Source organism: Sorex araneus, chromosome 6 (assembly GCF_027595985.1).
Source record: "Sorex araneus isolate mSorAra2 chromosome 6, mSorAra2.pri, whole genome shotgun sequence".
Lineage (NCBI taxonomy): Eukaryota > Metazoa > Chordata > Mammalia > Eulipotyphla > Soricidae > Sorex > Sorex araneus.
In genome coordinates, this window is record NC_073307.1 from 116,687,413 (window position 1) to 116,713,933 (window position 26,521).

Genomic DNA, 26,521 nt, shown 5'->3' on the forward strand with positions numbered 1-26,521 from the left:
TTGATTACATTTAATATTCAAACACCAATCCCACCATCATTACACCTTCCCATCATCATATTTCAGATGTTTCCATCCTGAACACCAATCCCTGCCCTAAAGCAGAACTGAAATAATATAGTTTGTATTGTTTGCTATGAAAACCCACTGAAAATCCTACAAAAAAAGTATCCTTAGAGAAGAGTGTGAAGATTATTGTATTTCATCTAGGGGGCATTAAGCTCTTCTATATGAGATCACTAACATGTTGTTAAAGGTTGGGCCTTGTGTGCTTTTATATATATGTATATGTATCATATATATGTAGTATATATAATATATATCACTGTATCACTGTCATCCCATTGCTCATCGATTTGCTAGAGTGGGCACCAGTAACGTCTCCATTGTGAGACTCATTGTTACTGTTTTTGGCATATCAAATACACTACGGGTAGCTTGCCAGGCTCTGCTGTGCAGGCAGGATACTCTTGGTAGCTTGTTCGGTTTCCCGAGAGGGGTGGAGGAATCGAACCCGGGTCAACCGCGTACAAGGCAAATGCCCTACCCACTGTGCTATTGCTCTAGCCCATATCATATATATAAAAGAAAATATTTCCCTCTAAGATTGGTTGCCTCCTATTTTGAATCCCATTAAATGTGGTGCGGTACTCTTGGGAGGGTATGTCCTTCGAAGTGTCTCAAGGTCCAGGAATAGGTTTACTCGTGGGTGAGGCTCGGACCAAGCATGTGGAGAACAGCTGTGAACATGGTGACATTTGAGTTCTAGAGGTTTTCGGGGGTTAGGTCCCTTGGGGGAGAAGGGGTCTCACCTGCCCCACTCTGGGGTGCCCCGAGTGAAACCGCCTGGTGTGGTGTCCAGCGGCATGGCTATGGTGAGCGTCATGTCATGCTCCCTTCCGGGAGAGAAGGGCATGTGATTTGGAAGCTGAAGATTATAAGTGACATAGGATAAAAGTGGACTTTGGTATTTTGGTGGGTGTAGTAATTTTGTACACCCTAAGAATAAATTTAACACTATTTGTGACCATGTTCCCTCAATAACAATAATACATATGTTTGTATATATGTATATGTGCATATATACATGTGAGTTCAAATGTGGGTGTGCTATGCATTTGGTGGCTGCCTCCGCAGGCCTTCCCAGGAGAGGATCAGAGATATAGAGGGGCTCATAAATAGATGGTAAAAATGGCCTGTTTAACGCAGAGTTTATAGACCATCTGAGGGCGTTTGAGATATAGGACTGCTCATAGGTGTGATTGATCATTTACAGAGCTAAAGCATTTCGACAGAGACAATTCTCTTGAGGGGATTAACTCAAGGAGATACTCTGTCTCCCAGAGACATCTCTATTGCTTTTCTCCTTCCCTTTAATTGTACATGTTAAACAACTAAGTTTACTTCCTATTAATACTTGCAGTTACTTGCAGTTATTTGGATAAACATAGTAAGAGATATATGCTCTAAAAACTTCTCTAGGCTATGAGGGCAAGGCTGCTGGGTTTCTACTGTAAATCCCAGACTAAGTCCTCAGGCTGGTTCAGCTTGTCTTTCTTCAAAGGGGTCCTGTCTCTTAAGTTGTAATGGCTTGCATCAGGACCATACTTTTACGCTTTCTAGGCCATCCCATTTTGATGCCGGGTAGCTTTACCACTCACCCTGGGCCCATTTAAGTCCCACAGTGAGGAGCCGCCTCTTTGGGGTGTTAGGAACTACAGCAACTGAAGCCTGATTCAAGACATCATGATGGATGTTCAAGAGTAGATATGTTTCAGCGTAAATCAACTCCTAAATATTAGGGGCGTAGCATTAATGGTCTTTCTGTATTTAAGCAAAGAATATTGCTCTATAGTAAAATATGAAAAGTTATAAGGTAAATAAAAAACCAAGTAATTCATTACAAAGTCCAGAGTTACCAGAAGATTTGACTTATAAGTAACCAAATGTGACAAGGAAAGGTAAAACACAAAAGAAAGATTAAAGATAAACTGAGAATATTAGGGGTGCTCTTAAGATTCCTTTGGGAAAAAAAAGGGGTAATTCACTGATGTAGCCTATCATATATACATATATATGTGTGTGTTTACAAAAATTCCATGAGTTGTGTTGTACTCTCATGAACCATAAAATAATGAACCATCCATTTAACCACACAAATATTCTCATGGACTATACAAATAAACATCCAAAGCATATTGGAAAATTTGGCAGTTCCCCGGGGAAGGGGGTGAAGCTGGACAGGGGAGGGGTCTCTCAGAGACTCCCAGGCAGGGGAGCGCCACGATTCACAGAGCAGCAGGTTGCTCGTGTCCATTTTGCAGGTGACTGTTCCTCTAATCACAGCTGGGGGGTCTCGAGAATGCTGGGGGACATGGATTGTCAGGTTCTTAGGAAATTTGGGTTGTCCCGGTCAGTGATGTCTTTGGTTGGCAGTGTGTTCTGCATTGCTGTTTTCTTCAGCTTGGCTTTATCGAAGCTGGCAAATCCCCTTGTGTCCTATTTGTCTGCCATTTTCTTGAAACAACCCTTGAAGTGTTTCTGGAGCTTGCACAGTCCTGGTGCTCCCACTCACTCTGCAGCAGCAAGGGATAATACAATAAAATATTTGAAAAAATCTACACATCCATTGATCTATTATAATTTGACTTTTATGGATTTGTGCACAAATTATACGTAATGTCAGATAGTGGTGTATTTTAATGTGGTGTGGGGTAAGAATATAAAAAATTAAAGAGTACTGGAAGCATCTTAAACTATCCTGTATAGAAAACAGTTTAGATATTTCTCAAAAAAATTTACAATACAGCTTCTATGTGACCTAACATTCCATTTCTTGGCATATAACTTACAAACACAAAAAATGTTAATTGAAAATATATATGCAAGCCTAAGATCATTTCAGGACTTAGTAAAATATTCAGGATATAAAAAAACCCTCAAATGTTCAATTACAGATAAATGGATAAAGAAGTTGTGGTATGTGTACGTACAGAAAGGAATACCATGCAACTACAAGAAAAAATAAAATCTTGCAATTCTCTGTAAAAGGAAGCAAAATAAGCCAGAGGGACAGGACAAATAACAGATGATCTCACTCATCTGTGATATAAAAATAAACATAATAAGGGATAAATAATAATGAATCTTGACAAACTCTTGGTTTTGGATCAAAATTTCAATTACCATAAAGGAGGGAAGTGAGAGGAATGAAGAGGAGGAGTAGAAGTAACATAAAGATATTGGTTAAGGGAACTAGGCATTTTGGAGATGGTGAGGTAGAGTATTGATAGATCAAGACCATAAGCATTAAGAATATTGTAAATTTGTTACCTTAACTACATACAAAGAAAAAGCTCTTCCCCATTAGGTGCAGAGAAATCTCTCTTCCACCAGAGGGCGCACCAAGCAGGCACTTAAACATTCTTTGATAGAAACCCAACCTCCCAGTAGGGTCCCAGGCAGGTCTCCCAGATTCACCACTCATCCTTCCCTCTCTCTCTGCTTTGGTTTTCTGGCCCTTACATTTGGGATAATGACCCCCCTCTAACAGAGGTGAGGTGGCATCGACCTACTGAAGATACTCGGGAACCTAGGGGCAAGTGGTAGTGCTTAGGAAGGCCAGAAGACTCATCTTCTCTGAGACTGAGAAAAGGGCAGCCACGGTGAGACCCATTTTATTGACTTTTCATTTCCATTGAAGGGCAAAAGTTGGGGGGTTGAAATGGAGGGATAGAAAAGGGGGGGCATTAAGGACAAGGATAATCCCTCATTGCTCTTCTTCCTGGTGCTCTTTTTTTAAAAAATATTTTTATAAAGTTGTTCACAATAACCTGAGTCTATTTTCTTCACATAAGATTCTTTATATCAAAATGCTGATTGAGATGCTTAGAAGCTCAGAGTTGGGGGGTAGCTGGAATTGAAGGGTGGGTGAAGTCAAAATTAGGGAGATTTTTATGCAATATTAGTATTGAATTTAATGTCAAAACAAAGAATTAGTAGATTTGATTTTTTTCACATAAAAAGTAGTTACTTTTTCTAATTATAAAATAAAATTGCTCAATATATAAAATTTAGAAGATGCAAGAAAGCCCCCAACCCCACATTAAGAAAAAGATGGGAGGAGTATGTTTCATAACACTGGTCATTTCATAACACAGAAATCTGTCATGAATAATTTCATGCATGGTTCATCTTTTATATCATATATATATTGATATAGATAATATCACAAAATTTACTTTAAAATCTACTCCTTTCATTGTACATATTCTTATACCACTCCATGTTATAATGCATTGTTATTCATATTCATTCAATAAATATACTAGAATTTATTTAATCAATTTATTATGTACTTGTAAATTATTTACAGAATTTCATTATTGTAAGAATGCTGTAAAACTGTTGGGTTTAAGATCTAAAAAAGATTAGTATGTTTTTCTTGGGGGTATAAATGGGTATAATCAGTAATTGTTTAAATTTATTTTTAAGGCATGGGGTTAAATCTAGTGATGTTCGGGGCAGGGGAGGGAGGCATGTAGTGCCAAAGGACAGAACCCAGGATCTCACGCATGCAAGGTATGTGCTCTACCACTTGAACTACACAACCAGTCCTTAATCTAATTTGTATCTCATGTGGTGCCATATTTTATTGTTTCTAAAAGTGGAACTATGCAAAGAGTAAATGTATTTTTAATTTTGCTTGGTATAGGCAATATACCATTTTATATTAAAATCAGCCATATCCTGTTTACTTCTGTCTCACCAACCAGATATGCTATCAAATGTCTGGATGCCCTGACATAGAGGATCACAGAGCAATGTAAACAACAGGCAACAGAAACAGACCCAGAGACTCAAATATAGGATGAAACAAACAGGAGGGAAATGTGAGTCATTAGGAGAAAGCCCTGCCAGTGAAGTGTGCTGTCCAATGACAGCATGGGATTCTTAGAAAGCAGTAGACCCTCCTTCACTGGAGGTGCTTTGGGAGAAGTCAGTGACCCTTCATCAGAAGCTTTTATAGAAGGTGTTAGCAATTTAGCATGGGAGCTAGGATATTTAGTGTTTGGAGAAAAACACATTGTAATATCAACTGATGTATCATTTAAAAATCCATTATTCTGTGTCCATGGACCCCAATTAGGTCTTTATTGTTGCAAGGAACTCATATACTTTCATTTGTTTTTTTGGGGAGGGGGACAGGAAGAGGCATACCTGGCTATAGAAAGGGCTTACTCCTGGCTTTTTGTTCAAGGATTACTCCTTGCAGGCTCCACATGGGGTACTGGAATTGAACCTTAATCAGCTGCATTCGAGCAAGAGCCCTCCCACTATACTATCTCTCTGGCCCTGGAAATCATATGCCTTTAGTTCATTCACTCTCCCATTTACTTCAAGAGCATATATTCTTAAGATACAACTCCTCTTCTACCGTTCTTACCCAAAGCTTCTGGCCTTGCTTCCTATTTCACAGATAGAAATTTCAGAAAGATCATCTACTACTAGTCTCTGTTCCCCGGTACTTTACCCTCAATGCCCTTTCCATGCTTCTACTAGAAATATCTCTTTCATTTGTTCACTGGAATTCATGTATTAAATTTGTCATATCCTTCCAGCTATTCTCTACCATAATTTTCTCCCACTTCTTGTCTTTCATATTCACTCTGTTCCATCTCATTAGTTTCTTTGTTGTTGCTCAGACATCAAGTACATGCTTATTTTAGTATCTGCTTCCATTTTTTCCTTTTCTTGGTAAGGGTTTCTCACAGATAACCATTTGTATAATTTAACTATTTTCTCTCCATTCACATTGATTGGACAGGTAAAAATAGTTTAATTATAGATTCTTTATCTAATTGTAATGTAAGATCTAGACATAAGTAAAGGCTTCAAACAAGACCACAGAAAGGAGAAAAGCATAAGAATGAACAATTTACCATACAATTAATTTTGATAGCAGAAATAAAAATAATGACTATGTGGTTATATTAATTTTGAATTAAATGGACTTGAAGGCAAATAATACCATAAATGTCGCCATCTAATAAGAAAAATTAATTTGCTACTAAATGTAGAAATTATAAATATTGAACCAGAGAGATAGTACAGTGGTTAAGGTCCTTGCCTTGCACACAAACAACTTAGGTTTAAACCCCAGCACCACATATGGTCCCTCAAGCATCACTGGAGTAATTCATAAGCACAGAAGCAAGAGTAAATATTGAGCACTTCTGGATGTGGCCCCAAGCTCCACTACCTCCTCCAAATAAGAATGATAAATATATATGCACCTAATAACACAGCCTCAGAATACATAAAGCAGAAATCTATATGTATAATGGAACATTTTAACACATTCCCTTTAATAACTATCTCTTAGCATGGAAATTAACTACTATGCTTATTTCTCCACTGGGAGCACTCTGAAATGAGAGAATACTTCGATCATAAATGTATCCCAAGTTTTGTGAATGGTGCCAGGAATTAGTCTGGCTTTAATTTATTATTTACTCCACTAAATTGCCTCCAGCAATAGTGAGTTCACGATGTGCTGAAGTCACATTTTTTTTTCCCTTTGGGAATGCTCTTACTCCGAGAAGGTTTTCTGGTTGTGTTCTGGACTGAAACCTGTCTTCCTCTTTTCAGTTTTGTTAATGCAACTTGAACATGTTCTGGAGAATTTGTCTCCAGAAAATAATCGATCTATCTTTTAAACTTAAGTTTGGTTTAACTTGCAGAGAATTTAAAGTGATTTATCTCCTATGAAACCTTAGGCTGGGCACAGTTTCTATTAGAAGTGTCCTTTTTCTGGGCAATTTTCCATCCATCGTCAATAATATATCTGGGGGTTGGCATTAAGACTTTTCAATTACTCAAATTGTCAGAGTTTTCATCTCTTATTGAAACTTTTCTGGAAGCTCCTGTGGCAGCTGTTATGTATGCTTGATAGCATAGCTAAAGCTATGCTATGCTGCCTTTGGTAGGCACTTAGCCAGTGTTATAAATCTGTTCCTGTCAAAATCATTATGGCAATTTAGAGGCTTTCTTGAGAGTTCAGTGCTTCTCTAGAGAGATTTAAAAGGGGGGAGCTATGGGAACATAGAGAGTCTATAGTTCCTGGCTTTTTCTCTGGATCTGATTATTATCATTTTATACTATGTGCCCTCTCCCACAACTCCTCCATCTTTCTCTGTTCGAGGTCCTGAGGACCTGGTTCTCAGTTTGTATCACCTGGGTTTCATGGCTGGGTTTTGCAAGAGGATCTACTACCTGGAAAGTAAAGATAACTGAAGACTGTGTGGTGCTATGGCTTTGACATTACAATTTCTGCCAGGCAACCTAGTCTATGACTTACCAGAACACTGGCAAAGCCATTTTCCCTCTCTTGTAGACTTCAAAGTGGTATCAGCTTCCTATATGGTCAGTCCAAGGGGACTTCACACCATCTGCTATTCTCTTAATCCCAATCCTAAAAAAGCCCTTTGTTGAACTGTCTTCTAAATTTCATCTAAGTGGCTTTCTTTTTCCTGAGGGAAGTCTACCTGAAAAGAAAAGTACTTAGATATTCATTCTACCTGGAAAAGGGTTTATTTCCTTACTTTATGAGCTCAGTCACCGTCACATACACTGGGGAGCATTCTTAGACTTCAGATTCTACAAAGGCTTTGAGGAATGACACTCACTTAGGCTTGCTGAGGGAAGAAAGTTACTTAAGACCATAATGCCCAAAAGGGGGGGAAGAGAGAGAGAGAGGGAGAGAGTGATGGAGAGAGAGAGAGAGGGAGAGAGAGAGAGAGGTGATGGGAGGGAAACTAGGGACACTGTTGCTAGGAAATGTACACTAGAGGAGGCATGGGTGTTGAATGTTGGAATACTTTATGACTAACACCAAATCATGAACAGCTTTGTAAGGTCTGTCTCACAGTGATCCAATAACCCCCCCTTTTTTTTAAGGAAGGCTGTCATGAATTCTCATACCTTTGGGTCCCTTTCCACCAATTGATGGACGTTATCTTGGTACTTTCTTCTCTGTGGAGACCTGAGAAGAACACATACATTTGGAGTTTTAAACTTGAAAGAAAACAGGAAAAAATTTAAGGGAAATTAAAAAAATATGTTAGAATCTAGAGGTACCTCATGAAACCACCAGCACAGGGGAGCTTGTGGGTCTCCTTAACAAGATGTGCAAATGCTCTTCTCAGGCAAAATATTTGGAAACCATATTCTTTACCTTCATAAAGAATTGTTTGTGATCTGGATCCCTGTATCTTTTTAGCTCATGGTTCCTGGCTGACTTCTGATGCTTCCCTGCCCTGTCACTTTGGTCATCTATTTTCTCCATCATCTTGGAGCTGCAGAAGTGGATCAAATACCTCATACATGCAGGACACTGCACTAGAAAACAGGGCTACTCATCTTTTAAGAAGAATGGTGAGCAAGACAGAAAATCATTGTCACTGTCATCCCATTGCTCATCGATTTGTTCAAGTGGGCACCAGTAACGTCTCTCAGTGTGAGACTTATTGTTACTGGTTTTTGGCATATCGAATACGCCATGGGTAGCTTGCCAGGCTCTGCTGAGTGGGTGCGATACTCTTGGTAGCTTGCCGGGCTCTCCGAGAGGGTTGGAGGAATTGAACACGGGTTGGCCGGGTCAGCCGAGTGAAAGGCGAATGCCCTACCGCTGTCCTATTGCTCCAGCCCAAGACAGAAAATATTCAAATAAATTGAAAGCAAGGACATGTCAGGAGTGATAAGTGATACCAACAGGGAGGTGGCAGGGGAGGGTTCTATTAGTTTGGTTGGTGAGGGAGGATCTTTTTCAAATGATGTGACCCAAAGACCTAATGGGGATAAAAAAAAATCCCATGTGGTTTTGTGATTCAGACGAAAACATTTAGAATTTATACTCTAGAGCAGTAACAAGAAGTTGTTGAAGAAATTTAGGTTGAAGGATGTGCTCGCACTGACCTTTTCCAAACATGACTCTGGTGCTGCATGGCTAATAAAGTTCAGATCTATTGGGATTCAACGTGGAGACAGAGCTGTCAGGAATGACTGACTGATTAGACGGTGGGGGGTGAGAGGCGTAATGCAGTAAAGGTGAATAAAAAGATGCCCCTGGTCTTTGTTTTCATTGGCTGAGTAAGTTGTGGCATGTACTGAGTTGCTAGGAGTCTAACTCACAAATATTTCTAGAACCTCTGCAGATAGGGAAACTTATTTCACGTTTAACCTGGTCTAGGTACAATGGTTTATAGCACTATCCTGAACGGGTGCCCTGACCATGAGGCAACATTTCAGCCCCTTCCCCTTCTGATAGCTTTATGCTCCCTGCAATCTCTGTGTTGGAAGATCTATCAACTTGGAAACAACCATGTCCTCAAACTCAGAACTAGAGCACTAGTTCGCTTTGTGTTTATTGTTGTCACTGGCTGCATTTCAGATATATATATATACATATATATATATATATGTCTTTCAACTTTGACCACACTAATTGTTCCTAATCAACTCCTGATCACATGTTTCATTCCTAATGAGGGAAGTTGAGATGGTCCTTTTTCTTTTTTGCTTTTTGGGTTTTGGGTCACACCCGGTGATGCTCAGGGGTTACTCCTGGCTCTGCACTCAGGAATTACTCCTGGAAGTGTTCGAGGGACCATAAGGGATGCTGGCAATCAAACCCGGGTTGACCGCGTACAAGGCAAACGCCCTACCCACTGGACTATTGCTCCAGCCCCAAGATGATCCTTTCTTTTTTTTAAATTTAATTTAATTTAATTTTTTAAATTTATTTTTATTTTTTAATTAGTGAGTCACAGTGAGAATACAGTTACTGATTCAAACATTTCGTGCTTGTTTTTTCCTCATGTAGTGTTCGGGAGCCCATCCCTCCACCAGTGTCCATTCTCCACCACCAATGAACCCAGTATCCCTCCCACCCCCCAATCCCATCCCCCCACCCCACCTCTGTGGCAGGGCATTCCAATTTGTTCTCTCTCTCTCCTTTTGTTCTCTCTCTCTCCTTTTGGTCTGAAGTAGGGGTATTGAGTGGCCATCATGTTCGAAGATGATCCTTTCTTGACTCTCTAAAGCCCTCCCTTCTTCTTTACTGACAATAAGTCACTCTAAGTTACTTGGCCTCCTACCCTACCTCTATTCCTCCATTCTAAGCCTCTTCCTGGCATGTCCTCTTCTAAGCAGCTATCCTTTCTCCTATGTTTTGTGCAAGTCTGCATCTATGTTCTTGCTCTGCACCTTGTGAAAAGGCCCTTGTGGGATCCAGGGTCAGACAGATCCGACTCTGACTCTTTCATTTTCTCTTCACTGGCTGTATGATATTGGGTCAGCTTCTAAATGTTTCTCAGCCCCTGTTCCCTTGTCTCTAAAGTGGGAATAGTAATAAATACATCATTAGCTTGTGGTAAGATATAAACCTGGTGTCCCATAAAAAGTGCTTAGTGCGGATAACATTGTGGCATGGGAAGAAGACAGCATCATTAATGTAGCAGCAGTTATTTGTACTATATGATATTCTCTCCGAGGTGACTTCCTCAATTACCTGCAAAGCTCAACTTTCTTCCTGAACTCAGTAACACAAGAAGTGAGGAAGTAGACCCCATGTTTGCAAACCGAAGCCCTTTCTAGAGTCAGACCCTTGACAGACCTCATTTCAGAAGGTTACCATGCTGTCTCCAGGTCAGCCAGAGCAAGAATCTGAAAATCCAAAGGATACAGGGAGAGCCAGTGAGTTAGCCCCTCAGTTGGCACCAAGACAGAGTCAGAGGTAACCTTTCCCTGACTTATGTCTGCTGATTCAGTCAAAGGTGCTGCCTGCCCCCTTAGACTTTGGAAAGAGGGTCTCTGTCTTAGCTCGGCTTGGCCCTCTGAGCTCCCAGGAGGATGGTGCTTCAGAGGCTGGCCAGAAAGGAGTGTGGTAGCTGGTGCTGGTCTGGAACCTTGATCAGGTAAGCAGCTTCATCCCTGAGTAAAACAGCTTTTGTCAAAATGTTCCCTCTTTCTAGTGAGGTGGACCTTTAAGTTTCAGTGGACACCAGAATCGACTAGAACTCTTGATAAATCAGCCTCCTTCACCTTAACCCCATAGTTTCTGATTCAGTAGCTCTGGAGAAAGACTCTAGAGGGGAAAAAAAGCTTTTCTAGAGAAAAGCCCCTGGAAGTTTTATTTTATCTGCATTTGCAGAGGTGTAGGGATGCTGTATTTCTAGGGCTACCCTTCACCTTCACGGGGAGTTGCTCTGAGGCATGTTCACTCTTTGCCCCTTGTCTGAGAACTGGATGTTGGGACAGGATACAGTGATAGGAGTCTTGAGTTTTCTTTTTGTTCTTGTTGTTTGATTTGTCTGGGGGCCATGCCCTGTGGTGCTCACTCTTTACTGCTGGTTCTGTGCTCAGGGATCACTCCTGGGACCAGATAAGATGCTAGAGATAGAACCTCGGTCATCTGCTTGCCAGGCAAGCATGCTTACTCTGTACTATTATTTCTGGTCTCTGAGCTTTATTTTCACTAACTTGCCCTTTGATGGTGTGTTTGAAGGTAATTTTGGCTGTGAGTAATGGCAAAGAGCTCATATTTTAAGTTAGAGCAGGGATTTATTGGAAGGATGGTCAGGGATCTCTCTACTAAGGAAGTAAAGAGTTAAAGAGTGAAGACTTGGTACTGGTGGGGAAGCCCCGGGAGCCTTAGCAGCTGGAGTTCATATGCTAAAGTTCCCAGATACTCCAGTCAGGCAGCTTGGCTGCTGATAATCTCTACTCCAGTCATGCAAGTTCTTAATGCTGGTGAGAGGTAATTTAATTAGCCTACAGGTAACAGAACCCTCCCTCAATTGACTGCCACAGTTGTTGTCTGGAGGAATAGGTCAAAAGAGCAATCAGGGTCTGTCTCCCCCAACTTCCACTACCCTGAACTGAGCAGAGGTGACCCTGCAAAGGTCTGTTGCTGTGACCTGGCCAAGAGTCTACCCTTCACCAAACCTCAGTTTTCCTATTAGAGAATAAAGGCTTTGGGAGGCAACTTCATCCTCAATCAGTGTTTCTCATGCATGCCTGCATCGTAATGGCATGAGATGTTTGAAAATAGAGATCCTCAGGACCCTAGAGCTGGCAAATGGTCCACAACAGTCTTTCCAAGGCAAAGTAAAACAAAATAAAACAAAATCTTCTGATTTGTAGTGTTTTCCCAGTTTAGTGATATGCAAATATTCTCTCATCATGGCCAGTATCAAGCTAAAACAATTGGAGTCACTCAACATGAAATTGGGAAGAGTCACCCAGAGTGCAGCTCCCTCCTTCTCCAACAAACACTGATTTGGAACTTCGGAGGGAGGCCTGGGAAGCTGCATTTTACCTTCAGTCAATTCTTTCAGAACTTGGCACCCGGGACTCTGCCCTCAGACTATTTATATTCTTCCATTCTATTATAGTTTCCCATAATGGCTCTGGGAGTCAAAGACAAATTTCCCTTTTGACAGTACTGGGAAACAAAGTCTGGAGAGATGGGTGGTCTGTTGCCCACATGAGTCAATGATGAGTCGACTTCAGCCGTGGCCTGGTTCACTGTTCTGTGTCCTTGAGTCCTAAGTCCACCACCATCTCTACAGAAGCAAGACAGTCTCAATGTGCCCATCTGAGAGGTGCTGGGGGAAATTGCAGGATGGACGATTGTGGCCATGGGTGCTGGCATCCACATCTATCTCTCTTCTCTCTGGATAGCTGGCATATCAAACCATGTTCATCATGATCCTCAGATCTGATTTCTTCATCCCTAGAGCAGAAATCTGGTCAGCATTTATTTTTGTGTGGGTCTCGATCTGGATAACCTCTCTGAGTAGGTGGAGGACAGAGTAGAGGACAGTGTCAGTGCTGGAGCAGAAAGCGTCAGGATGGAGCCCATATGACATGCACTGAGGCAAAGTAAGGCTGGTAAGAACAGAAGCTGGAAAGCAGAAAGGCGAGGAAAGAAAAGTATAAAGTGCTGACAAGCACTTAAGTTCTTTCAGGGCTTTTCAGGGGAAGCCTGGTGCACTTTGAAGTTAGATTTCATGCACATTTTTTTAAAGTTTGTTTTGGAGCCACATCCAGCAGTGCTCAGGGCTCACTCCTGGCTCTGTGATATCACTCCAGGTTTGATCCTCTGGACTCCCCAGGGGTACTTGAGGGACCATATGGGGTGCTGGGGATTGAACCTGGTCAGCTGTATACAAGGCAAATGCCCTGCCCCCTGTACTACTGCTCTATACCTCGTGCTTAGTTTTGAGCTCTAATGATGTCCGCCTTGCTTGTTCTACAAAGCAGTGGTTCTCCATAGTGGCATCGCATCACCTGAGAAGATTTTAGAATGGCAAATTGTGGGGACTCAGAATGTCTCCTCCTCTTTGAGTCATTGCCTAAACCAGTGTCTCTCAGCTGAGTGACATATGACCCTCTTGTGGATGCCCAGGATATTCCAAGGGGACCACAGGTAATAAAAATCACATAAAATGGTGGAGCCTGAGACTGAAGGACAGGAGGCCACCGGAACTAAATATGATCTGAAGGGGACCATGGTCTGAAAAAGATTGAGAAACACTGGTCTAAACCATAGGATTCAGTTTTTTTTTTCCAGAGGGGTTAACTTACTTCCCTTCAAAAACTTGTTCCCGGTGTAGATGGCTTCCAAAGCAGTCAGGCTGAGGCGTCCTTCGATCACAAAGTGATATCGGAAACCACTGGTTCATTCTAGGCTGGGGTGGGGGTTGGAAGACATAGATGCACAGGCCATACTGGGACCCCCTCCTGGGGATGCTTGTGGGGAGTCTCAGGGCTGGCCCACTCCTGTCCCTGCTTGGAGATATCCAGCCTAGTGTGGGAGCTTCAGGCGGCAGGAGAGTTCCCAGACTGGACTGTTAAACTCATCTGGTCTCATCTGCGGGCCTGTTTTCTCATCTTTCAGGACTCTGGACTTTTCTCCTTGCCCCGCACGATGACTCTGTGCCTTTGATCCTGACACCCTCTTTCACCAACGTTTTGTCCACTCTCTGCTGGGAACTTCTTGGGACCAACTCCAGGCAGAATGTGTGCCATCTCCTTGAGGCTTGGATTCTCATGCCATGCCCCTGTTGGTGGGCCTTGTTCAGCCTCATCAGGGCCCAGGAGCTGAAAAGCCCTCGTGGGCCAGTCATGGGTAGTGTTGAGAGAGTCAGAGCGGTACCTGAGAGAGGCCGGTGCCTGAGTAAGCCTGAGTCTCTGTCCAGTGACCTTATAGGGTCAGTCTGAGTTTGGAGTGGAGTCTGGGGTCAACTCTTGACCTGAATAGTGAAACAAAACACCTGAAATCTTCCCTCCATGTAGGTGACAGTGTGTCCTTCCTGAAGTGCCTTGTGAAGCGGGTGCCGGTGGCCGAGGCTGTTTGGGAGCAGACAACATGGAGGCTGGTTTGAGGCTCCTTCCCTGTTTGTAGCTTTGGGTTGTTTCTACCTTGTATCCGTGTTTTAATGGCCAGAGGGGCCTCCTGCCTCGGGGTGGAGCTTGCTGTTGGCCCAAGTCTGGACTCCCTGAGCCAGCTAAGGGATGGAATTTCCATTAAGAATTAAGCAGGACAGTCCCGGGAAGCCAGGCAGGGGGCGGGGGATGAGCTCCCACTTGAGTTTTCTCTGGGCCGCTTCAGTTCTGAACTGCTCCGACACCTTCGCTTGGAGTCACAGGCCTCGCCGGCACCATGGCCCAGAAGGATGGGCAAGGAGAAAGGTCTTCCCTCCGGGGGCCTCTGTAAGGATGCTTGGAGTTGCTGTGGCCAAGACTGGAGTCATGAGAAGGCCCCCCGAAAACGGAGAGGCAGCCTGTGAGGACACAGGCAGCTGGGACCAATGGGGAAGACAAGATCCCAAGAAGCTGGGTCATGCCGTATGTATCTGGGAAAGTGTGTGTGTGTGTGTGTGTGTGTGTGTGTGTGTGTTGGTTTGTACTGTGGAATAGAGGCTTGGGGGGGCATTTATACCATGTGTCTCAGGGGAATGTTTAGCAAATAGCCTTTTTTTTTTTTTTTGCTTTTTGGGTCACACCCGGCGATGCACAGGGGTTATTCCTGGCTCTATCACTCAGGAATTACCCCTGGCGGTGCTCAGGGGACCATATGGGATGCTGGGATTAGAACCCGGGTCGACCGAGTGCAAGGCAAACGCCCTACCCGCTGTGCTATCGCTCCAGCCCCCCCTAGCCTTTTTTTTTTAACTAGCCCTGACACAAGGCTAGGACTTGGAACCTGGAAATAAAAGATGCCCAAAATCTTTTCTTAACACTTATCCTGTTTATAATCTAAGTCTCATTCTATTTCTAGCGGGCTAAAATGTATCTCAGCATTCCAGCATATAGGTCTCATCCTATGCTTTTAACAATGTTTGGACTAGGTCGAGATAATTATAATCCCCACCATACATGTAAAAAAACTGAGACTCAGGGAGTTTAAATGGCTTGTTCAAGGGCACACAGCTAGAAAGTAGTAGAGATTATACAATATCAGATCTCTTTGAGGACAAAGTCCGGAACTTTTAAAAAACTTTTTCTTTGAATTGCAGAGGTTGAGTGTTTGGGTTATACCTGGTAGTGCTCAGAGCTGACTCCTGGCTCTGTGCTCAGGGATAACTCCTGGAAATGCTCAGGGACCATATGCGGTGCCAGGGATTGAACCTTCATCCCCAGTGGCCAAGGCAAGTGTCTTACCAACTGTGCTATTATCTCTCAGATCCTGAGCTATTTTAATTGTATTAAATGATTTACCAGAAATACACTTAGAAGGCATGTTCTATACACATTTCTTTTACTAGAAAATATTCTGTATATCTTTTAGGAATGCTGTGTTTCAGGTGAGTGGCTGGGGGGGGGTGCAAATTCTGTTGCCAGTTTCTGAAATATTCCTTGAGATAGAAATGGAAGGGGCCAGAGCCCTTCCAAAAGTGCAATAGAGCTTGCCTCACATGCTGACAACCCAGGTTCCATCCCTGGCACCCAATATGAATAAGTCCTGAGCCCAGAGCCAGGAGTAATCCCTGAGCACTGCTGAAATAAAACTAAACAAAAAAGGAGAAACAAATGGAAGGTCCTCACAAGGGACTGAGTAGCCGTGGGAGGAGGGCTACAGTCAGATGTGCCTCTATAGAGCCTAGAGTCAAATTTATGTGTCAGGGATGCCCAGAGAGTTACTATTAGGAGCTTCAGTGGGGCCAGGGCCAGGGAGTGGTCATTTTAGCTAAGGGCTGAGAAAGGGAAGGGCAGCACCACTCAAATGGAGATAGAGCCAGTCTCCATTTCCCTGAATACAAAGTACCAGCGTATTGACCCACTTTGCACATAAGAAACTTAGGTTAGACATCAAGGAGAACTTCCTTGCCAAGAAGGGTTTAAGCTGGGGGACAGAGTGCCAGGGAGGGTAGGGGTCCTTTCCCCCTCAGGATCCTGTACTCTTTCAGGGCACGTGTCAAAGACACTCCCATTCCTTGATAACAACCTGCAGCAGTCTCTCATTAGAGGCAGAGTAGGGGGAATCGGACAGAATGGCCTTGGAGTTTCCTTCCAGGGAGCTTTTGGGTAGGAATCACATTCCTGAGTTTTTGGGTAGGAATCAGACTTCTCTGGACTCAGACTCCGGGCTAAGGAAGTCCCGAGTCTGCAGCACTCCAGCCCCCACCCCTCCAGCCTCTACCCCTACCCCCTCCTCCCTGTCATTTTTGGCAGGTCGCTGATCTAGGGGGTGACTTCATGTGACTGATTTCGGTTCCAAGGGGGAAACACCGGTGGTGAAGAAACCAAATCGCTTTCTAGACCTTCAGGGGCTGCTTGGAGTTCGGCGGGAGTCTCGGAACCGCGCCCAAACCCCTCCTTGTCTTGTTGCAGCTCCAAGGGAAACGGTTGCTGTGCATTCCCTTGCCCCTCTCCAGATGTTGGCACGCAGGCACATGTGGGCACCCCCCGCCTGGACGGCTCCAGGCTCTGGGGACCGAGCCGCCGTGACTGCCGCCGGCCCCAGGGATGAGGCCGGTCTCTAATCAGGGCCTGACCGCGACCTCATTCCTGCGCTCCCACAGAGGAGAACGCGCTCTTTCCACTGCCCCGGCTCTAGGCACCAAAATAGCCTCGCGGCCAGCTGAGACTGGCCGGCAGCGGTGGCTGACGCGGGACCTGGGTCTGGCAGGGAACTGGCTGTTGTAGAAGGTCCCGCGGCCGCTTCAGAGCGGGTGGGCGGGGGCAGAGGCGGGCGGGCGGGGGCCCGGGCCAGCGGGCCGCCCCTCGGGCTGGGCCGGCCCTGCGGGGTCACTTGCTCCGGCCTCTGGAGCCCCAGCGGTGCCATCACTGTCGGCTGCACGCACCAGGCTCGTTCACGGGGTGAGTAGGCAGGCTTGCAAGTGGGTCGGAGGAATCAGGGCACGGGATTCTGGAGAGTCCCCACAGGTCCTGGATCTGCCAGCATGTTTGTGGCGGTTTTCATAGAAAGTCTCCCCAAGTTCCTGTGCTGGTGAGTAGTTGCCAATGCCAAGGGAAAGAGTGTTTCTGGGCCTCTCCGGCGGTTTGTAGAACTTTCAAGCAGGTGTCCCTGGGCATGAGTGTGGTTGAGAGAGGGTATGTGCTGGCGGGTGGGCACAGCTGGTAGCTGGACCCACAGGCAACCAGCTGTCTGAGAGCTGTGTCTTTGTGGGCTGTGCCCCTGTGGGCTGAGAGAATGCTTGCATGATGGACGCATGTGTGCTCTGATGGAGGCACACACTAGTGGGGAGTGTCACCTGAATTTAGCCCTTCTAGGGCGGCTGAACAGCTGGGTGTCCTTCCCGTGGGTCAGGAAGCTTTGTTTTTTTCAGAAAGAGAAGGAGGCTAGGAGTTCAGAGCCTTTGCCAAACATCCCAGTGACTCTGAGTTAACCTCAGCTGGCTGTCCAGGGTAAGGAGAGGGCTTGAGGAGAAGCCCTTTATCATTCCAGGAGAGGAGGTGGGGAACATGGGAATGAGCCTTCCTCACCCACGCTCACAGGGGACGCACACCCATATACCTTAGCTGCTTTATGTGTCTCTCCAGCTGTTTTACACCTGTTTTACACACACCTCCCCTCCTGGCACCCATGCCAACATCACGCTATGCACATCCATAGGCAGAGGCATGTATGTAATAGGAACCATGTATATAATCTCTGTGCACGCACCAGCATGCAACTCTTGACTCGACCCATTCTCTAGACTTCCTTTGAGCTGGCACTTGGTATCATGAACAATGAGGCCAAGAAACTGGCCCTAGCAGGAAATATCTCAAGAAAGGAGCTGGGAAGATGGTGAAATAGTACCAATGGGGGGAGGGTGCAGAGGGGTCCTATTTGGTCTGAAACTGAGGCTGCCCATAAAGAGTATGGCCTCCAGGTAGGTCTTAGAAGCATCTTTTGCCTTCTTAGAGGTGAAAGGTTCATGTTGTATGGCAAGTCTGGGTTTCTGAGGTTGAACTCGGCTTTATATTTTGGGTTCTCTGTGCAGTGGTCACACAGTCAGCTTTGGAGATTGAGCTGTGAGGGGCAGTGAGTTGAAATGGGCTGATTTTTCTTGGCTGTGGTTTGAATTGCCCCTATTTTGAGTCTACTATTGGAAGACTGGACTGGAAAGGTTCACTTTGCTTGGCCTTGATCCTTTCCCTTCTTCCAGTGTATCTTTCATCTTAACAGAGTCTCTCCCCGACATCTCTCTTCTGGGGAACTCTGGGAACACATTAAACCATACTTGGTAGGTACAAAATATCAGCTGCTGGTAGTTGTTTTTGTTGTGATTGTTATTAGTTCTAGACCTCTTATCCTGGTCAATATTTCTTGGGATGGCTTCTATGGTACCCAGAATTAATGTGCAACTTCAGTTGAGAAGTTAGAAAGGTGATATCTTTTTTAGTTGGTACTGATAATTTGTTTCAAGAAGTTTCACCAACCTTACTAATGGGCAAGAGGGATGATCTTCGCCATTTCCTTAGCAGGTGGGATGATGTTGGCATCTCCTTTCCCCTGACCCTGGTCCTTTACATGGTCCTTGGTAATGGTTAAATAAGGGCAGGTGATAGTCACCCCAGTAGCCTTCATACAGACTGAAGGTACTGAAGGTACTGAAGTCTGTATGCCTTCCTGAGTTTTCACCTTTGTGGGTCCTCAGTCTCCAAAGTACTCATGAAAAGACTGGAAATTGAAGAGGGAAGTGATTCCTTATGTTGACTCAGTCCCAGGCTCTTCATCCATTTTTAAACTAATCAAATACAAATTTCTGTCATTCCAAATATCCGAGAAAAAATGAAAACTTATACAGCATCAGGGAAAAACCACTAAGTTAACACAGGTTCAGAAAAGGAATCTGAAAACAGAATAATTCTAACAAACACCATTTATGAAATCTTTAATAGATACTGTATTTTACTGACTTTTCAAGAGAACCATATTAGGCTATTTGTCCTTCCCTTTGTTTTTTTTCTGTTAGAGAAATGGAGGCTTAGCATATTTAGAAGAATTTCTACAGGTCTTAGTGACATCTGAGCTCATTACCTATGTGTTTCCTTTCTTACACTGGCTGCTAGGAAGCTGTTGGTCCATCACGACTGCTTCATTCTTGTAACGCTGGTAGTTGGAAACTTGGCTTTGACTTTTACAACTTTATAGTATGCAGCTATTTACTGTAAAGGCCTAAATTCTTTGTAGAAAGGCATCAGAATAAATTAATGAGCAGTTACTCTATTGGTTTGTGAGGATGGGAACCAAGTTCTGCAGATAGTTGTTTGAGCTATCTCCAATATCAAATATTTTATCTGTTTTTCAAACCATAGGTCTCAACTTTGGTATCTCTATGTTGAATTCTGATTCATGACTATATCTTGGAGCTTTATTCCTTGGGGTTCTGGTAAATAATGCTCATCTCTGTGCTAGCTCAGACAATGGGGATTGTTTGGGAATGAATTGGGTCATTGATATAAGTTCACTGCTCTGAGTGCTTCAGTTGCCAGCTCCTCTGTCTCAAAAGCACAAGTGTCTGGGTGCCCTAAAGATATTGACCTCTGCCCTAAGTCTGACTCTAGCTTCTTGGCCATCCCTTCCTCCTGTGACCCCTGCCCAGACTCAGGACTCTGTCTCTGTCTCCTGGACCTGACCTTTGCTTCAGCAGGCACAGACTCCACGGTCTCTGATCACGAAGCTCTTCTAAACTTGGAGATCAGATGAGAAGTTTGGGGGCTTTGGAGTTGAGAGATACACACAAGGGAGCTTTTCTGTCTATACTGACTCTGTGAGACCATGAGCCACTCATATTTTCTTTCCATGAGGGAGGACATCATAAGTTTGCCATGTGGTAGGAATTTGTATGACATCTAACCTCTAACAGACTGAGGTCTCCAGAGCCATTCAAATGCAGGGCAGGGCTCTAGTTATATTGTCAGGATTAGGAAAGTTCTCATTCACTCCAAAATTGCTGCTTTTGGGGCTGGAAAGATAGCACAGCAGGTGGGGTGTTTTCCTTGCACACAGCCGACCCAGGTTTGATTCCAGCATCCCATATGGTCACCCAAACACTGCCAGGAGTGATTCCTGAGTGCATAAACCAGAAGTAACCCCTGTGCATTGCTGGGTGTGACCCAAAAAGCAAAATTGCTGCTTTACCTTGACTAAGTTTATTAATGTCTGAAAGGTGAGTAGTGTGTGCAGGGGTATGGTGTTTATCTCTGAAGAATGACTAGAAAGACTCTAATGTTAGACTTTCTGGAACTGTGTTGAGATCCTGCTTCTTAGTATACAGTGTTATACCCCTCGTGGACCAGGTTGTCACCGTAGTTGTTGACAAGGTGGGAAGGAGAAATCATTAGCTTGAGGCGCTGGGAAACTCTTAGTACTCAAGCACATGCTGGAGCACTGGTTTGGGTAAGAATCTTCCTAGACAAATGCCACCTCAAAAGAGAAAATCTCAGACTTGATTGTTTCCTGATGAGGACTTAAATAGCTCCCTATACTTTAAGCTCAATCAAGTGAAAACAGGTTTCCAATCCAGCAACAGAGCCTCTGTGAGGGAAGGCTTCCTCACAGGGACTCTCATTGACCTAATGTCTGCTGAAGCTCTTCGAAGTCTTTATTTCACAAACCTATGAAGCAGCCTTGTGAGACAAGTTTAAGGACAGCGGCCCAGGAGCACAGTCAGGTCAAATTATCACCCATGGTCAGAGCCAACAAGGAAATCAACAATTTCATCCCGGGATTCTCTATCCTGAAATCTTAATTGTCACTGAGCTTTCATCCTTCCAAGGCCTTGAAAGCTGGAGAACCCACCTCTGTGGACCATCAGGAGAGCAGGGCTGGGGCTGGGGAGGCCTTCCAGGTTGGGCAGGGATCCTCTTGAGCAGGCTCTCATGTCCCACAAGGTGGATAGCACTGGGTGTCTGTGGCTTCAATTCTTCACTGGAGCCATCTCTGTCCTGGGAACTGATCCTACACCCAGACTCTCTGATCTACCCAGCCTGGGATTTCCTCTCCAGATTCAGAATCCCCTCATTGCCAAGCTCAAGGGAAGTACTGGACCCTCAGGGGATGTCTCTGGGCAGACCAGACTCTGTTCGGCCTGATGCAGCGTCTGCTGGCGTCAGCAATTTGGCTGGGTATTTGTGTATGGTGTTCACTTTCTTCGGGAGAAGTGGAGGTTTTATTTTACAAACCAAATATCTTGGGCTTGGAAACCATGCAAAAGTCAGTCTGGTCTGCATTGTGGATTTGTTTGTGGTGCTCGTTTCAAAGACATGGTTGAAGGACAGAACGATGGACTTGGTGGAGGGGTAAAGGAGGGTTACAGATATCAACAATGTGCAGAGCAAAGTGTAGAGTCAGAGAGGACTTGAAGTTTATCTCCTTGCCTATAAAGAGAGTCTTTCATAAGGCAAGTCAGGATGCAAGTACCTCATATAGAATAGGTGGCCCTAAAGGAATGTCCTGCCTTCTAGTGCCATGGCCTCTGGGAAAGAACGCAGCACCAATGGGTGAGAAACCTGGGCGAGAGATCTGATACCAGTGTTAGCTCAAACTCTGGCACATTGTGCTATTTTGCCATTTCTATGCATAAAATAAAGAACACATTTTCCTCAACCTTTTGGATTTTTGAGGATAATAAAGAAAACTAAAATCAGGGATTCTCTTGAAATACGGAAAATGTTCAGTCACTATTACTCATTTGTTAATGCTATGAATTTTAGTTGAAATCCTGTGAAGTGCCGGAACCATGGAAGATGAGTAGGGCTTATCCTGGGCCTCAGGCAGCAAGGCAGCAAAAAAAAAAAAAAAAAAAAAAATGGTGCAGCTCTGTTTGTGGAACATGGTCAAGGCTTTTAATATTGGTATTATTTTGTATTTATACAAAATTATAAGACTTTGAAAGGCATCTCTTTATATATTCCTTATTTATATGAAACCCCATTTATTTATTATTTTTCCCTCTTTAAGAATGTAAACTATTTTAATTACTCATAATATTATTAATGTATGTATACAGGGGTATATCTCAAATATATATAAAATGTTCAAATATGTTATTAAAAATATCCAAATATTTTAATATTATATTCAAATATTCAAGTATATCTCAAACATATATCTCAATATCTCAAATATTCATAGTTCTGAGTGAGTTAAGACTAAACTGGAGACATGATGACTCTTTAACCCCGAATACTTTAAAAGCATATTCTCTTGCTGTGGTATAATTCTGTCCCAGTAATGTCCCAATGGCTCTCTTATTACTCTTTCCATTCAGAACAAATCTGCATATTGAATTTAATCATCTTGTCTCTTTAGTCTCCTTTCATCCAGAATAAAGCTGTTGCCTTATCTTATTTGAACTTTAAGTTTCAACTAGGATAGCCAGTTATGCAAAATATTCCTAAATTTAGGTCATCTGAGGACTCTTTAAGATTAAGATTAAGTTCTTAGCATTAAGATTAAAATTTAAGTTATGTAAATGGGGCATGAGTACCTCTAAAATGATTTTACCCTATGAGCAAGGCAGGACACAGGGATAGTGTTAGTACTAGTGGTGGAAGCATTTTCATCAGTTGCTTAAGGTGATGTTCACCTTTGTGTCTACTATAAAATTGCTGCTTCCCCTTTACAATTCATACTCATTTATGTAGACTTTGGGACTATGGAAATATTTTGTCATCAAGACTTCACTTGTGAATTTTATCATTATTTATGCTATTTAATACATTTCTTCTATATTTAATGATTGGCGTTCTACTCTAAGAAGAATCTCTCTTCCTTCTTCCTCTTTTTCCTTATTTCTTCATGACACATTCATGGGTTCTTAATTTCTTCAGTAGGTTATAATCAATATATGCATTTTATTTTAATGTTCAAATTTCCCCAGATTCCATCAGTGAAAGGCTCTGAATCAGCTTCTCTTTCTTTTGACATATATTTTGCCTTGCACGTGGCCAACCCGGGTTTGATTCCTCCGTCCTTCTTGGAGAGCCCGGCAAGCTACTGAGAGTATCTCACCCGCACGGCAGAGCCTGGCAAGCTACCCATGGCATATTTGATATGCTAAAAACAGTAACAACAAGTCTCACAATGGAGACGTTACTGGTGCCCTCTCGAGCAAATTGATGAACAATGGGGACTACAGTGCTACAGTGCTATATTTTGCACACTTGTTTACTCACTGCTATGATTAGATGCTCCAGGCGTCTTTAATTTTTTTCTTTGTCCTAGTCTCATATTTAGCCATTTTTACTAGGATCCCTTATTCTTTTAATGAGGGGATCGTATTTAGATAAAAACACATCCTGAGCTACATGTATTCCTTCTTGATGTATCAAGGCATCCATGTCCTCTTAGCAAAACTGGGAATGACATGTATGTGATGATGATATTTATATCTAAAATACAATATATTATTATTGATTTTATAAAAGAAACATCCCAAGTGACAGAGTATAATAAATCAGCAGAGCTTTAAAGTGGGTGGTTAGGAAAGGCCTCTTTGAGGTGGTAATATTTAGAATTGACTTACCATGTGGTATAGATGGATTAGAAAGAGAGAGAGCCTGGAGAGTGTTTATATTTCTTCCTTTTTTTCTTTTCTTTTTTTTTTTTTTGCTTTTTGGGTCACACCCAGTGATGCACAGGGGTTACTCCTGGCTCTGCACTCAGGAATTACCCCTGGTGGTGCTCAGGGGACCATATGGGATGCTGGGAATCAAACCCAGCAAGGCAAACACCCTACCCGCTCTACTGTCGCTCCAGCCCCGAGAGTGTTTATATTTCTAAGAAATAATTTCAAAGATCTGCAATCAGATAATATGGAGAGGAGATAGAATCTTGTGAGTTACCAGATACAGGTAGCAAATGAATTAAGGGAAGGAGTCAATGGGACTCCCAGATTGATAAGTAGACTCTCAAAGTCAGCATACTTGAAATAAAACTTCTTTTACATTCTAGAACTCATTTGTGGTCATTGTCAGGAAGTTCATATACTATTGTATGATTTCTTCATCTGTGAATCGCCACAAGTCAGGAAGAACTGACAATCATCCTCAGCAGTCCTCTTCTTGAGAGCCCATGTCAATTCATCACCAAATCTGAATCATATTCTCTCTTAAAGTTCTCTCAAATCTATCACTCTCCAATCCCTGACTGCAGGGTCAGGAGTAAGTGCTGCGTTTATCCAGGTGTGACCACCAAAAAGACAAAACAAAACAGCAACAACAACAAAAACACAAAAATCAAATACATCGCTTTCTCCATCTCTACTAGTTGTACCGTGCTAATGCTACAGATCCCCCTAAGTGCTCTACCCGTGTTTACACTGGCTCCCCCAAGTTTGCTCTCACACAGAACCAGAATCAATTCCAAATACAACGCCATTCATGCTACTTCTCTGAGATCTAACTTAAATCAGACCCTTGGGATCTGTCTGATATCTGAAGCCCTCTCCTGTGTCCTCTTACCCTCATGCTCTCTCTTCTGACCTCCTAGTGTTGTCAGATTTCCTTCTAAATTTGAGTTTGCTGTTACTCTGCTTAAGATATATTTCCTTCCTCTTTTTTTTGCTTTTTTGGGTCACACCGGCAATGCTCATACACTCAGGAATTACTCCTGGTGATGCTTGAGGGACCATATGAGATGCTGGGAATCGAACCTGGGCCAGCTGCGTGCAAGGCAAATGCCCTACCCACTGTGCTATTTCTGTGCCCTCTATTTCCTTCATTTTTAACCTATAGAATTTCTACTTATCTCTCAGTTCTCAATGCAACAGTTAGCTCTATTATTTCTATAATAAAGTAAAAAACCTGTTTTGTAAGATTTTGAAACACCACAACTCTCCTTCAAGACAACTCTCATTCAAAATTATTTGTAATTTCATATTTATAAGCAATTTAAAAATATTGAATCATGGTGAATTATAGAGTTACAAAGTTATTCATGATTGAGTTTTAGGCATACAATATTCCAACACCAACACCTTCACCAGTGGGGCGTCCCTAGTTTCCACCCACCCCTCGCTTCTATGATAGATAATTGTTTTCTTTCTCTCTTTTCTTTTTTTCCCTCTCCCTCTTTCAGGCACTGTGATTTACAATATTTTTACAGATAGGGTATTATGCATGACACTTTACCTCCTTTCAACAAGTGGTCCAAAGTGACCACTTCTTTTTTATCATTTTATAGTGGTCCTTTGGCGAACCTATCCTGTCTCTTTCCCCACTGTCTCGCACCCCCCACCCCGCCCATCACCTCCCCACCTCAGTGGAAACTTTCCTACTAAGGTCTGTTCTCTTATTATCCATTTATATTAGCTTGGGGCTTTAGTTATTTTTCTACTATGTTTCTTTATATCCCGCATATGCATATCACTTTGTTTTTATTTATTTATCTTTTGTTTGGGGGGGCACACCTGGTGATGCTCAGGGGTTACTCTTTTCTATGCACTCAGAAATTACTCCTGGAGTTGCTTGGGGGATCTTATGAGATGCCAGGGATCAAAACAGGTTGGCCATGTGTAAGGCAAATGCCCTATCTGCTATAGTATCTCTCTAGCCCCCCTTAATTTATATTTATCAGTAATTATTATATGACAATTAGCAACTATTATGTGACTTTTCTTTAAGTAATGAACTTCATGAATACTGAGACCATATCTGGTTTTGCTTATTGCTTTATCTCAGGAGAGTTAGCATGTTACTGATACATGCTAGAAATATTTGTTTTAATGAATGAATGAATGAATGAATGAAATTCTATCAGCTGAGTAGAAAGATAGATGATGGTTCCCTTAATTAAAATAAAATTTCCAAGAAATGGTCATTCGAATATCATAAAATGAGGAGAGGAAGATAACTAATTTGAGGGCATGTTGCATTCAAGGGGTTGTCCAGTGACATATGTTTTTCCTTATCAAAAATATATCATCTTCTGGACAAACTAATTAAATGAAATAAGGAACTTTGGGGGACTGTTAATAAGTAATATATAATCACCAGA

The 26,521-nt window shown here is 43.0% G+C and overlaps 1 protein-coding gene across 5 annotated transcripts in view; it reads left to right on the forward strand.

The window, feature by feature from the left end:
* The first annotated feature begins 3,453 nt into the window (after positions 1 to 3,453).
* INSC (INSC spindle orientation adaptor protein) overlaps positions 3,454 to 26,521 on the forward strand; it is a 136,993-nt gene continuing 113,925 nt past the window's right edge. For 2 of the 5 annotated variants that reach the window (XM_055143406.1, XM_004613575.2), the window contains exon 1: positions 3,454 to 3,665. Coding sequence is in view for 1 of the 5 variants with exons in the window: in XM_055143404.1 (XP_054999379.1) it covers positions 8,386 to 8,436 (51 nt within the window). In the remaining 4 variants the exon portion in view is untranslated. Of the gene's footprint in view, positions 3,666 to 8,281; positions 8,437 to 26,521 lie in introns of those variants that run through there. The other 3 variants (XM_055143404.1, XM_055143405.1, XM_055143408.1) reach the window with 3 other exon arrangements.